A 15774-nucleotide genomic window follows, 5' to 3' on the forward strand; every position below is an offset into this window, starting at 1 on the left:
ATACCACACACAGGTAAGAAACCTAGTTAAGAGTTGTCTCCTTACCTTCCCATCTCAGAGTATCCGAAGGGCTGCCACTGCCAAATCTCTATTACCTTACAGACATTACAACTGAGGGTTTACAGAAAACTCCAGTTCATGTTGCACTTTAACTCCTCTATTTTCCACACTTTGCACCAGAGATACCAGTGATTAGAGGTGGACGTCGGAAGGCCAGCACAGAATAGTGCTGGGCTTCAGCCATCAAATCACACGATGCGATGGCTACTAGCCATTGCATCAAAACCATTTGATAGTATAACAATTAATGTGACACTGTGCACATGCACAGAAGCAGTCAGTGCTTCACACAAGTTGAGCTTCGGACACAACTTCCAGGTGTCAGCAGGTGAAGAATACCCGCAATTCAATGGGAAAATTAATTGCGGATCACTAACATCGATGGTTACTAACCATCGGCTTCCACTGTCCATCCCTACCACCAAGTGGATAACTGAATAGTAGAGCAAAGCACAGCTATAATGGTGCTCTGCTAATTTGCGCGTCACTTCTCCCAGGAATCAGGATTTAGCCAATAATCTGTTGTGGGCCAGGTCCCAGCAGCGATTTGTGAATTTTCATATATAATAATTTTGAAATAAAAAGATTCGGTTTTAGTCTTCCTGCTGAGATAGCAGCTCCATGAAGTGGATCAATGAGTAAGAGGCCGTCATGTCACTCTTACTACCATCCCACTAGTGTGTCTGGAATGTGTTTTGTTGTTCCGAGTGCTCTAGAATAATGGTGGCAGGCAAATGGAAAAAGGAGAAGGCATGTTTCCAAATATTTGTTTAAAACAATCTGTTCATTCAATTCACAATGATGGACCCAAAAATGCAAATATAAGAAAACATACTGGGGCCTATGTGGAGTTATGCGCATGTTATATCTAATCGGAAAGATTAAATATAGCCCGATGAAAACAAATGTTGCTGCCTATGCAGAGCTGGCCATAAATGCAGAGTGCAACCAGTTCTGCAAAGCTGAAAGATTTTTTATTATCGGCACTAACATTTGTGTGCAGCAAACCTATGTGTATCTAGCAAATAAAATGTACATTTTGGAAAAATGTTGCCTAGTACCATCAAGGCTGCTTCCAAGCAAGACTATAAAGGGCCTAGTATGGTGTGGCTCACAAGCCAGCCCTTGTCTAGATGTTACCCTCTGTACTCTCCTCTCAGACTGTACTCACCTCTCAGGTACATTTAGCTGCCATTTAATGGTGTGTTGGGCATACATGCTAGTGTAGAAGATTGCAGAGTACCCTTGACAATGGGCTGCAAGCTTAAAGGTTTTGTTCAAAATATGAACTAAATAGCCATGCTTTAATTTTATGGATACACACAGACTTGCAGTACACTAATGTTTCAGGTCTGCAAAGCAGTAAAATGCGTTTTTTTTTCAAGACACATTTTATATTGGATGCAGTTAACTTCAAGATCTATGCTGATGAGCAACACACATATACTTCTGTTTGGTACTCTGGGCCTGATTCAGAGCCGAACACTCTGACCAGAACGCTCGCTCTGAATCAGGGCCCTCCTCCATGAAAATGGAGCGGCCTCCAGGCCGCTCGCATAGCTGTGGGTGACCACCCACAGCATATGCGAGCGTCCATGGTGATGGTCGCGATGGTCTTGACCATCGCCACCATCGGGCTTGCGACGGAGACCCTGCGGTATGGTCTCGCTGCCGCAAGCCCAGGAGTGATTTTGGCTCTATCAGAGCCAAAATCACTCCCACTGACATCACTAGTGATGTCAGTGGGGCCGGCTTCAGACGGGAGGCGTTCCCATGGGAACGCCTCCGTCTGGCAGGCACGCCCCCGGCACGCCCACCAAAGGGGGCGTGCTGTCAATCAACATCGACAGCACGCCCCCTTTGGTGCGAGACCCGGAGCGATGGAGAGCCCGTCACTTGCCGGATCTCGCGCATGCGCACGACGGAGCTCCCACCGTCGTGCGCATGCGCAGTGAGGGAACATCAACCCGCTTGCGAGCGTCCTGCGCTCGCGAGCGGGTCTGAATGACCCCTTCTGTATGGAGCACATTTTGTGTGAATAAGCCCTTATCATATTTCAGTCACATCTACGTGTCCCGTCCAATCCCCGTCTCAGCCAACTTCATGCAAGTAGTCAAATTCTAAATACAACTCTGTTGGCATGTGTACGGCAATTTGGTGTGCATACGCAGTGCTACTATAATTATAGGATAGATTGGCTTGCAACACTGTCCTATTGACCCCTGTGGTCTCTAGGCACTTGCATTTGCCTTCCCTGTTTTATCACAAAGGATTGCTGCTTACGTTTGTTTGCATTTTTAGACCTGAACCCGTTCCCCATTTATATTCTTGTTATCACTTGTTACTAATCTTAAATGTTTCTCCAACCAATCAGCTCCTGTCATTTTTCAAACACGTGACATAATTGGTAGGAGCATCATTTGAGATTAGTAACGAGTGATAACAAGATCGGTGATAAATGAGGCCCTTAGTTTGCATGGTATTACTGTTGTAGATCTACTGCAATTGTTACTACTAAACAGAAAATTAAGTCAGAATAGAAACAGTGGTAAGCATGACCTGTTTTGAGGTGTAGACTACAAGCGGCATGCAGGTTTACATATTGCTATTCATCCTTGTTATTCTGTAATGAGCAGAAATAGGATTCATTTACATAGTGTTTAAATCCTAATAGTAGTAATATTTTACAGATTTAGTACTCAGAAACACTATGCTATTTACAGTACCACCCTCCACTGAGCAGAGGACAGACAAGAGCAATGAGGCTGTCACTACACGAAACCCCAGCTGAGGCAGGAGAGCAAGAATCAGTCTATAGGACCACATTACCCATAACACTGTGAGCCATTTATAAACACTGGGAATTCACAGCTGTGCTACCACTGCTTTCAGTCTAAGCTTCCACAAGTCCCTGGAGCTTAGAAGACATACTGTAAAACACAACCAAATAAATGACAACATTTATTTATGGAGACAAGGGTGAAAAGAAAGGTCCTTGCAAATGGACATAACTATGTAATATATATATTGTGTTGCTAGAAAAACCATATTAGTATTTGCTGAAGACGCTTAGTAATATGTAACGTACTCTGATGCTCATGTCTTTGTATGGCCAGCTGACATTTCTTCCTATAATTATTTCATGGCTGGCATTGATCAAGTCAGGGATCCATGAGTTTTGTATGCTACTGCTCACTTGTGTGTGTGTACAGTATGTATATATATATATATATATATACACACATATACATATATATATATATATATATATATATATATATATATATATATATACATACATACACACACACACACAATCCATGGATGAGCAGCGCTCCCTTGAATATGGTAACACAATTAGCCGGTGCCCTCCTAGGAATCCCAACGGCGGGGATCCAACATAACAAAAACGTGGACGGCGGCACTCAGCCCAATAAATACCAGTGCACAGCTGGTTGAAAGTTTCAACGTTTCGAGACTTTAATGTGTCTCGTCATCAGGATACAAAAGTACATACACAAACACTAACCTTAAATACCCGCCACCAACACCGCGTGTGCCTCACATCGCAACAATTTACCACCCCTATCGCCTCTGCGAATAGACTCAGGTATGTGATCTATTAGAATAAATCGTAAGGTAGAGAGACCATGTCCCATGTTCAAAAAATGCCTGGCCACAGGATGGTCACTGCGACCGCTTTCAAAAGCAGCTTTTGATGGCGGACCGATGAATAGCCATCCGTTCCCTAATTGTTCGCTCGGTGTGATGGATCCATCATTTGGGAACTCTTTCCCCTCGGGGTTTAAATGAAAGTTTGGGACTGCATTGTTTTGTATAATGTATCTATTGTGCATTTCTATTTGGTCAGTCTTCTTGATATCTGTGTGTTGGTGCATGATCATAGAGCATATTGACTTTGTTGTATGTATTCACGTTATTGTTTATATTCTGTTACCATGACAGCGTGACTTCCGGATATGACGTCATCTTTGAGCGCCTGTCTGGACGTCCGCTGATTGAGGCACACGCAGTGTTGGTGGCGGGTATTTAAGGTTAGTGATTGTATATGTACTTTTGTATCCTGATGACGAGACACATTAAAGTCTCGAAACGTTGAAACTTTCAACCAGCTGTGCACTGGTATTTATTGGGCTGAGTGCCGCCGTCCACGTTTTTGTTAGATATATATATATATATATCTCAGGGCCGGCTCTCGGGGTTTTCGACCAGTGCGGTCGAACAGGGGCACCACCCATAGAGGGCGCACCCCTCCCCAACATCCCGATTGCCTCCAAATAATGTCACGTAGGAGGCATGGCCTATGGTAATTAGGCCATGCCCCCATTTTCGGCTGCGCCACGCGCGATGTAAGGGAGCACTAAAGAGAGCCAGCACAGAGTGCTCCGACCCCTGGAGCCGGCCCTGATATATCTACATGCATACATACACATCAGTTCTAGTAGCCTGGCACTCTCTTGTGTATAAATAGGTAGCTCACTCTAGTTAGCCCTCGGTAGCCTTCATAGGTTGCACAGACCCAGCATATAAATCCAAAACAGAAAGCGGCACTCTGGAGATTTTTTGTAATCCATAAAAATAAATCCTTTATTGAATCCCACGTCTATCACACAAACACACACACAATATACATACATACACATACCCACATATTCACAAACACCACACTGTGACTTTAATCCAAAGCAGCTGTGTCAGTGTCTTTATTTTTTCAGTATTTGATAAATTAGTTTAAGGTGAATTATCGTTAATTGCAGTAAAGGAATAAACACCTTATATAATGACAAATTATAAAATGTATGTGTAGGCTTCCCCTTTCCCAACTGAATATGAAACATTCTTTATTTGTGAAAAACGAGTGCGCCCTGCAGTGTAAAATCACTTTTAAAACAATACTGCAGGGGTTTTAGGAGCTTAGCACAAATAGGTGTGCTATTACTTTGTGCGACCAATGACATACAGTCATCACTGTCACTTACACCAGGGTCACAGCACATACCACTCTGACCCCTCCATGAGGCTGCGTTTGAGGCTTTTCAGTGGCCATTTCAGTATCACTTAACAACTACATGCCCACACACCCTTATTGTACTTTTCCTGCAACTTTACGGCCACTGCATGCCCATTCCAGTCCCAGCCTCAGCCCCCTAGTTGTACATAATGGAAAGCCATTTTTGTGACTAAAAAAGACAAGGACTGATAAAATGTGCACATGTGCAATACAAAAATGTAACCCGAAACTTAAAAAAACCCTCAAGTCACAACTTCAGCTGTGTTGCAAACCATGTAATATAGACTGTGTACTTTCAAACATATGAAGGCCTTTATGCCATTAGCAGTGTTGGGTGGTGTTAGTAGCTGGGGATGTAGGCAGAAATACCATTGCCAAAATCCCTACAGAATCCTGACCGCTGGCGTCCTGAAGGGTAGTATCAGGCGTTAGGGCGAGGGTTAGGGTGCGGGGTTAGAGTTAGGCATTACCTGGAAGGTTAGTGGTTCTTAAAATGTGCACCGTGGCACCCTGGGGTGCCTCAGGACACATGCAGCGGTGCCTCAGGTTGGTGATCCAGCATCAAATTAATTATTGTCAATGTAATGTAAATATGTGGACACACAAGTGCAAACCTGTCCTCCACCACATAACTGGCCCTAAGGATGACAGGTAAGCACAATTTACTTCACTTTACATTTTTTTCTGATTACAAACTTAAACTGAGGAGTGCCATGAAAACAATGCTGATACTCTAGGGTGCCGTGATTTCAAAAAGTTTGGGAACCACTGGCTTAGGCACTAGGGGGGAAGGTTAGGTTTAGGGTGCGGGAGGGAGGGGGGAGGTTTAGGCTTAGGCACTGGGGGGGGTTAGGGTTAGGCACTGGGGAGGGTTAGGCCTTATTTCCTTATGGGTGTCAGGATGCCACTGTCGGTATTTGGGATCTCATACCCGACCCAGTTGCGGTCCAGGGAATAATTCTAGGTGTGTGGATAGGGTATTAATTAATACCATGTAATATTTGTCTGGAGTCCGTTTCTTAGCCATTATGGTAATGAAATGCTGAATGGATATACAGTCCTGCCTTTCAGAACTTGAAATAATCAGAAACCTAGGGGGGATATTTATCAAAGCTTGGAGAGAGATAAATGACCGTTACAGATGTGTCCTTGCTTATCTTGCCTCAATACACCATGCAGCGCGATATGCCTGGCGTGAGTGAGCGGTCAGGTCCCATGCTTCTCTGCTAGCGTCAGGCCTTTGTTTGCCAAAATTGCATCTACAGTACGTCACAATGCGAAGCGACTAGGACGCACCAGGACACTGTGCTGATTACTGTAATACGTGACATTTGTATATCTGTGTGCGACTGAGACTGTAAACAGAACTAGGTGTTTAAAAAAAAACTGTGGCCGTTGCATCGTAGCACTTTGCATGCTGATTGATAGACTAAGTCGCACACATATATACTAGCGTTCCCGCTAGGCTGTTTTAGCGGGGCGCAGCGCCCTGCCCTCCTTCTGGAGGGCAAAAAGCACCCTGCCCTCCTTCTGGAGGGCAAAAAGCGCCCTGCCCTCACAGCCTGCGGGTGCCGTCTTCACCCGCTGGTCGCAGTGTCCCGCGGGTGGAGAACTGTGCGGTGACCCGGTCACCGCCGGACAATAGATGCCGGGCGCATGCGCCCGGCATCTATTCTCACTGTCTGCAGCGCTTGGGGGCTGCCCGGTGTGTCTGTAAGTGCCGGGCACGCCCCCAAGTATGACGAAATGGGGACGCATCTTATAGACACGCCCCCTTTTCATGGCCACGCCCCTTTTTCGGGTGCGCGCACAAAGTTGCCCTCTCTAGCTCTGGTGCCCTGCCTGCCGCCGAAGCTAGAGTGAACACTATATACACACATCAAATTATTCAGCACAGTCTCCTAGTGCGTCCTAGTAGCATCATATTGCATTATCGGCAGAAAAGATGCCCATCGCTAGCAGAGTCTCACGGGACCAGGTGTGCCAAGAGGGACTGTGACGCAAATGAGGGTACATCTGTAGGAGCTGATTGGGGTAGTCTATCTCTCTCCAAACTTTGATAAATCTCCCCCTCCTTAGACTGTGAATTAATAAGTAAAATAACCAGTTGAGAGAAAGCGCTGCAATATTTTTTTTAATTCTAAATATTATACACCATTTAGATGTCATCATTTTGTGGATAATAAATAAATAAATATATATAACTTTTTTTTATCATATTTCCATGCAATTGCACATAATATTTACTGTAGGAAGCAATACAAATGTGCAGAGAATTTAATTATTACTTTCATAAATAGCTCACTACAGTATCTAAGAAGCGGTAAAAGGCAAATATATTCAAGAAGAATTAAGTAATGATGTATCTGTCTGGAAGGCTGATATAAGTGTTTCCCTATCAATAGGAAGTGAAAACATATGATACATTTACTGACAAGTAGAAAAGAAATGACTCTTTCATGAAGAAGTCCATAGCACCATTCCTGGCAGGTTAAGTGCCCGAGATACTTTGAAGTGTTCAATATTGCATATGACATTAGACATTCAGGGGTGTTGGGGTTAAATGGCTCTGAAGCACAAGCACTACAAATAAAAGCTTTGTTCCTTCCAAAATGTGTAATTTCTTTATTATGATGGAATGCAACAAACACATCTTGCCCTTGGGTTGCTCTGTTTCAGCCAAAACAAATGCAAATGGCTCGTGGGATGACAGCTGTTTGATAAGGCCTCGGCAAGACCTGCATGCTAGACTTTTTCTATTTTTTCTAAGTGAAACTTGGGATGAGAGGCGGAAGGCAGGAAGAGAATTAATGTAGCATACAGTCTAAAGGCAATGCTACAACCGTGATTAAGTAGAAAAGTTAAAAGGCACAGATTTTCCACAGCCTCGCTGCGTGCAACCCATCCGTGTAACGAGTTGACAGGCCTAGCGCGTCCTCTCCATCATCCACTCCGACAGCTAAAACGCAGCACTGCATCCTTTTTCAGAGGAAATTTGCGTCTGCACCATGAAGCGTTGTACATTATTTCTTAGCACTGCGGGGGGCTTAAGTCCATATGGAACCTTCACAAATATTACCACAGATCAAACCGGCGGCATCTCCAGGCAGATTTGACATACCTATTTAAATGAACAGCAGGGGTCCTGCGGCTGCCGGAGGCTGAGCAGGAGAGAAAACCTCTGTGGAAAGTGAGCTGCAGCTCTATTACTCAGCAAAGGCACTCTCTGCATTTATCACCCCTTTCATTTCTGCCAGGGCACAAAACTCATTTGCTCAAGGTCACTGATAACAACGGAACTTACATTAAAAAACATATTATAAACACACATTTGTGTGCGCGTGTCTGGTGAGGAAGAACGAACATGTATAAATGCCAAAATGCAGCACAAATTTATTCTGCTGTTAAATATATAATGTACAATTATGACAATCACCAGAACAAATATCTTTCTACACGTCATAGCGAAGATCAACAATATTCAGCATAGGATCTCTGGGACACGTATGAATTTTAGGAATATACTTTTATCGGTCAACTAATATGAGGAGGACTGCCGAGATTTAAATTTGCAATTGTTTTTTTTTTTTTTTTAACCATTTACGGGCTGATGCAGTTGGAATAATATTGTGTGTATGTGCTCCTGCATTGCGTGCTTGTAATAAAAATGTGTATATTCATTTGTATGCAGAGCTGCGTGTGTATTGTGGTTTGCCCACACATGTGTGTGCTTGGTTTTCCTAATAGTCACCATACGACTGGAAATAGTCTACTCTTAAATCCAACTGTGCATAGCCCGTAGTACTGTTGACGTGCCCTTGCTGAACTTTGCCTAGATGAGAGCCCTGTCATTAGTGGAGATGCATCAGATGCTTACTATTCTGTCTCTCCAGTACTTACATATGCCCAGTTTTTGGGCATGTGCAGTGCAAAAAACACACTAGATACCCTCCAAATACAGGCGTACATTATTCTGCATCAGACCCTTATTGTTTGAAGCAATTAAGACAATCTTGAGATTTAACAGTACAAAATAAAATAAAATCAACCCTCAGATAGGACTCCAGACAGCAGCAGTGTCATTCAGAACAGAGGCTAAGCACGATTAGCACACTATGGTAATAAAATAGACTACAGCAGTAAGCAGAGCAGGCACTGCCATTTATTGGCAATCATTTATTTGCTATATTTCTGGGATGAACAGTTTCAGTCTTCAGCTTTTTTAAAGGCAGATCTTTGTGCTGGAAATGGAACTCCCATAAATGAATTTAGTGCAATGGATCATGACCTAAAATGATATATATTTGGCATGTTGGGCAAAAAAAAAAGGAAAAAATAATATTTCTCAGCATTTGGATTTCCAGGTTTTACTAAAAGTTAATCTCTCTCCTTATTAGACAAGAGATCCCACTATCTGTTACTTAATAAATATTTAGCATAAAGTAATTTATCTGTCCTTTCGCCAGTGATGCCCCATGGTTATACAATAACAATCCGAAATTTGTGAGCCCTATTGAGACTGGAACAGGGATAATTTGAGGGGAGAACCTAAAGACTCCCATGAATGTCTTTGGTGGTGGCAGTATAGAGTTTGATTAACCGCACACGCCAAGGTAACCATAAGTCACTGGTGGTGATTCTCAGATTGAGGTATCTGGAGAATCGGCGTGACTCTACCCTCTTGTGCTTCTCCCTACTTTACTGTCATCTACTTCTTACTCCCCACTAGGACACCTAACACCTGGCTGCTTTGCTCTACTGCCTATGTGGGTGTTATGGTCGCTAATGTAACAATGTCCTTGTCCTGAATTGTATTGTAAGTCACTGGTCACCAGTTTATGTACTTTGTAAGGCGCTGCGGACCACTTGTGGCGCCATATAAATAAATGATAATTGTGCTTTGCACGGTGCAGATTGTTCATCTATATGGTAGATGTGTTTTCCTCTCCTCTCTCACAGAAGAGTGGGCATCCTTAAATTAGAGCAGGGTGCACCTCAATCGCAACATATTCACCATAGAGAAGCAAGATCTTAATAAGGGAATATGCTAACTGAACTGCAGTTATAATGCTATGTGGATATGCTCCGAGACTAACTAGAAGACACAAAAAAGCCACATCAATACTGCATGTGTGATTACCCAGTGTTCTGGCCTGACTCACATCTCACATCGCTGTCCATGTGAATAGAGAAAGTATCTGTACATTTAAACACTGCACACTTGTATTAGCTACAGACCGTGTTGCAGGAAACCAGTTAGTGACAACATTTAAGTCACATATACTCCTACCTACTGAACTAAAGATTGATCTAATTGCTTTAATGTAATGAGCATTTGGACACATGGTCAGTTTCTATACTTTAGAGCAAGTCTGGCCTCACCTAACCTACATATACACTGATACAGATAGACCAGACATATCACACTTTGCAACAGAACATTACACCATTGCCCTCAATTACGACTATGGAAGATCCCCAGGGCACTGGCTTTTACGGTTATAAAATTATTGCAGCATTAACCAACACTTAAATAGCACATTAAAATTGTTGACTTGTGTACAAGTCTTTAAAGTCACAGGACTATTTAGATTACATGGTATTTCTTTCATTGTGCTATTACGAAAGGAGCTCACATTTTTCTGCAGCCATTATTGGGATCAATGATCCTTCCAGGGCTCTCATGTCCGGATGCAGTCCTTCAAACCAAATGCAATAACTGGTATAGCCTAAGCCCAAGCTGCTTATCCTAGTACATTGCATAGTACCATGCAAAGAAAAGACTCCAAGCCCAATAATTCCCTGTCCAACAACACCATGAAATCTGTCCCAATAAGCTTTTCCAGGCATTCATTCATTGTCTTGGAAATAAAACGGAGAGACCCAGAGCCTATTTGTGAGAGTCTCTGGTGTAATTTAATGCTTTGGCTTGCGGTTCACACAATTTATCATAGCGCATAAGATACTCACGTGCATTAATGAGTAAAACTCCTGCTTGCCAGTGTAAAATAAAAAGTGGAACGGACGCTTATCTTCTCCCCATTGAATTGCTGATAGGAAAAATAAAATCACTTTTAGACATTTTCTACATAGAGGTGTTAATTTCTCTGGTTAGTTATAATCAGCTTGCAATCATTTTATCTAAAATGTATGTTATAGGGTCATTAGAGCCTTTTAAAGATAGTTAATACCGAAAGTGCAAGGTTCTTTCTTTAAACTGAGAGATCAAGTACAGGTACTTGATGCCATGTACAGTCTGGGACCCCAGGCGAGAAGGACAGGCCATCCTGCACCACCTTACTAAAATAAATGTTACTGTAGTTATACAGATTTTGCATGGAAAACAGTTTGCACTAAATGCCTCGGTTTTGTCGTCACAAAAATAGGTTTTTACTATTGTTTTAAATGGAACATGCTGAACACTACAAGGTCAAAAGTATGTGGGCACCTTTCTAATTAGTGTGTTTGGCCATTTCAGACACATCTACAGTTTAAACGTACATACAACCAAGTATACATCTAAGGGTCATACTGCTGTCACAGCGTGCCCAACACTGTCACGCACTTACTGGGTGTAGCGGCGCTGGTCAGTTGTATGGTGTGGGTGCCGACCCGAAATAGTTTAAAAGGGCCAGACACCTTAGATCGTGACTTCAAAGGAGGTGCCTAAATTCAAGCCCTGCCTATATATAAGGAAGTCTGCTCCCTGGTACTATGCTTGATATTCTGGTTTGACCCTTGGCTATACTCCATGACCTGCATATGTCTGCTCCCTGGTACCGTCTTGTCCATTTGGTTTTGATCCGGCTTGTCGACTACGCTTTACATCTTCATCATACTCCGCTCAATCCAGAGTACACCTGCACCCATATTAGGGAATCTAGTCTGAGGGCCGCGACCTGCATGTCAGACGCAGCTAAATCCAGACTTCCTTGCGGGGATCACTGGTGAATACCGCCGCATGTTAGACTACGCGCCACAGTAATAGGTCTCGCCAATCCCAAAATACGGGTTAGCATCCACTACCAATCCGAGAGTTGCGACAAGAGTACAGTGACTTTCAATGTGGAACTGCCATATTTCCCAATAAGTCAGTTTGTTAAAAATCTGCCTAGTCATCTGTAATTGCTGTTATTGTAAAGGGGAAATGTCTCAGCCACAACGAACTAGGTCCCACAAGCTCACACAACAGTGCTGCTAATTGCTGCCACATGTAGTGCAGATAAAAAAAGTCTGTCCTTGGTTGCAACACTCACTACCAAGTTCCAAACTGCCTCTGGAAGCAGAACTGTTTGTAAGGAGCTCTATCAAATGGGTTTCCATGGCTGAGTAGCTATACCAAGCCTCAGATCACCATACGCAATGCCAAATGTTGGCTGGAGCGGCATAAAGCACACTGGGTTTGGTGGATGCAAGGAGAAAGCTTCCTGCCTAAATACATACTGCCAACTATAATTCTTGGTGGAGGAATAATGATCTTAAGCAGTGTTTCATGGTGTGGCATGGGATCCTTTGTTCCAGTGGAGGAAATTTTAATGCTACAGCATACTACTAGCGTTCCCGCTAGGCTGTTTTAGCAGGGTGCGACACCCTGCCCTCCTTCTGGAGGGCAAAAAGCACCCCGCCCTCCAGAAGGAGGGCAAAAAGCACCCTGCCCTCACAGGCTGCGGGTGCAGTCTTCACCCGCGGAACGCAGTGTCCCGCGGGTGGAGAAATGTGCAGTGACCCGGTCACCGCCCGGCATCTGTTCTACATGTCTGCAGCGCTTGGGGGCTGCCCGGCATGTCCATAAGTGCCGGGCATGCCCCCAAGTATGATGAAAAAGGGGACGCGTCTTATAGAAACGCCCCCTTTTATGGCCACTCCCCCTTTTTGCCAGCGCGCACAAAGTTGCCCTTTCTAGCTCCGGCACCCTGCCTGCCGCCGGAGCTAGAGTGAACACTATACTACTATGATATTAAAGAGAACTGTCTGCTTCAGCACAACAATGCCCACGTGCACAAAACGAGGTCCATCAAAAAATGGTTTGCCAAGTTTGCTGTGGAAGAATTTGACTGGCCTATAGAGAGCCCTGAACCCAATCCCACTGAACATCGTTGGGATAAATTGTAATACCTACTGTGAGCTTGGCTATATATCGCCCAATCTCAGTGCCCGACCTCAATAATGCTAGTTTCTGAAAGCATATGAATTTCTCTAGATTGCAAGCTTTTGAGCAGGGCCCTCTTACCTCTTTGACTGTCTATTACCCAGTCTTGTTTTACTAGTATTTTGCTCCCAATTGTAAGGTGCAACAGAATATGCAGGCGCTATATCAGTAATGTTAATAAATAAAAATATCCCCAGCAGCCATGTTTAAAAAGGCTGTTATAATAGCAATGGGTTATAATAGCAAGCTCTATAGGGTTTTGTACAAAAAACAGCGAATCCAGGGCAAGATCAGGCCACAAGGGGGGCTAGTTTCTACCGCCATTGCAACAGCAGCTCGTCCCCCCTCACATGTAGGGGCGAGCTAATTGAATCAACCCCATATATTAAAATGTATGAGGAGTCATTTATGCAATGCAACCTAAATATCAAGTAGGCAGCGTTAGGATTCCACAGTGATTATAATATAGATGCGGATACTACGCTCACTGTTTCCTACTTTAATAGTAAATTACAAAGTATAAACCTCAGAATATCATCTCTAATCCCCAATCAGGTTATGTGTCAGTCAGCCATTTTAGCTTAACTAAGGGCGGACTTAAACATGGGAAAAAAAAAGTGTTCTTATGAGAGGATGCCCAGTGTACATGAGAAGTGCTGTGTTACACAGAGATCATAGATCACTAGTTCACTTGTGCCGCTCTTCATTATACTGGAAGAAATATAAAATGCAGCAAGGCGGATTGCCCCTCTGCACACTTCCAGGCTGGAGTATTGGCCTTCATGAATAATGAAAGGGAACCACAGATAATCAGGAGGCCAGGGATTTTCCAGACATAATAAATCCTGTATAAAATAGAAGAATGTTCTTTTCAATCATGTGTTCTGTCTGTACATGAAAAATACCCCACTCTGCTATAGGATAAGGACACAAAAAATCCTCAGAGCATGCAATATGACTGCATTTCTCATTGTGCAACTGCTGTAAGACAGCCACGTAAAACGTGAAGGGAAGATTACCACCATGCTGATAGATCAAAACACAAAAATAAAATAAAAAAATGTTACGTACATTGTAAATATTTCATTCACTTACCCAGTTGCTTTGGAAAAATCTCATCAGGGTGCTATACAAGAACAACACAAAGCTAGTATTAGAACATTATACACACTAAAGCTATAACTCAATTAAAATGATCGTCATCCGCAAGAATATTATATAATTAAATACAGAGTAAAATAATGTATTTGCAATCTCTGTAAGTTGAAGAGAGCCAGAACATGCAATAAGTAATTTATATTATAATATGGAAACCCATACAAATTTGTATTTAAAAATGTACTTCTACATATAGTCTTACTAATACAGTAGCTCACTTCAAAAATATTAAACCTAATGTCAAAGTTGGAATTATTACTGTGTTTGCATGTGATGCTGCAGTATAAGTATCTCGCAACTGATTTTAGAATAATTCATGGACATTTTTAGATACACTTATATGTATAGGTTGAGTTTCCGACATCCAAATATTCCGAAATACGAAATTTTGTTTAGCAAAACTGAGATAGTGAAACCTTTGTTTTTTGATGGTTCAATGTACACAAACTTTGTTTAAGGCACACAATTATTAAAAATATTGTATAAAATTACCTTCAGGCTGTGTGTATAAGGTGTATATAAAACAAACGCATTCTGTGCTTAGATTTAGGTCCCATTCCCAAGATATTTCATGATGGTATAATATTCCAATATCCAAAATACCCCTGGTCCCAAGCATTTTGGATATGGGAGACTCAACCTGTACTTTGATTTAAAACACATCTAAAATAGCTAATTTGACAGGGCACCAGAAAAGGTCTTGCGTCAGGCAGAGATGAATGATGTGCGTCAGTGATCGCAAATACGTGCTGTAGCGCGTATTTTACCCGATATCGTGTTGGTCCCCGGAGACGTGCTCCGCTGTGGCCAGACCTCTTTGGTGCCTTTACTGGATGTCATGCTGCGGCACTACAGGCATATGCGGGTCCATAACGCAGCGTGGCGACGGCCCCTCCAGTAAGTGTAGCAGTAGCGGGCGGGGGTTGGTTTAATGGTGAGTCGTGGCTGGTGCTTAGGGCCAGCTCGAGGCAAAGCGGCTACACAAGGGTGCCACAACATAGTGGGCACTCTGCGGCTGCCGCTGGGACCCGCATCCAGGGCCGCCAGGAGTGTTTGGGGGGGTGCGCTTAAGTCTGTACCAGGAGAGGGGGAGTTGCCGGGCGACTGTCCATACTCGCTGGCCCGGCAGCATGGAGTGACATGTGTGATAGGCAGCCTAGCAGAGAATCAGATTGGCTGCCTGTCATAATAGAGCGGCGGCCATGCGGAATTCAATGTGGTGAGCAGAGAAGCTCCCGAGACTGTTCACCACACTGTATTGCAGAGCAGACTGAAAGCTTGCCGCAGCCGGCGCACTGTAATGACAGGCAGCCAATCTGATGTCACTACTGCAGGGCCCTGGTGAGTATATAAAGCTGCCCAAACACACTCAGTT

At 43.4% G+C, this 15774-nt stretch overlaps 1 protein-coding gene across 1 annotated transcript in view; it reads right to left on the reverse strand.

The window, feature by feature from the left end:
• The window catches only part of MRPS9 (mitochondrial ribosomal protein S9), an 89732-nt gene that overhangs the window by 11652 nt on the left and 62306 nt on the right, over positions 1–15774 (reverse strand). Inside the window, exons 4-5 of the mRNA XM_088454165.1 lie at positions 14337–14367; positions 11063–11142 (exon numbers count right to left, since the gene is read on the reverse strand). Of these exons, the coding sequence (XP_088310291.1) occupies positions 11063–11142; positions 14337–14367 (111 nt within the window). The remainder of the gene's footprint in view (positions 1–11062; positions 11143–14336; positions 14368–15774) is intronic.

Source organism: Taudactylus pleione, unplaced genomic scaffold (assembly GCF_031769625.1).
Source record: "Taudactylus pleione unplaced genomic scaffold, aTauple2 ptg000609l, whole genome shotgun sequence".
Taxonomy (NCBI): domain Eukaryota; kingdom Metazoa; phylum Chordata; class Amphibia; order Anura; family Myobatrachidae; genus Taudactylus; species Taudactylus pleione.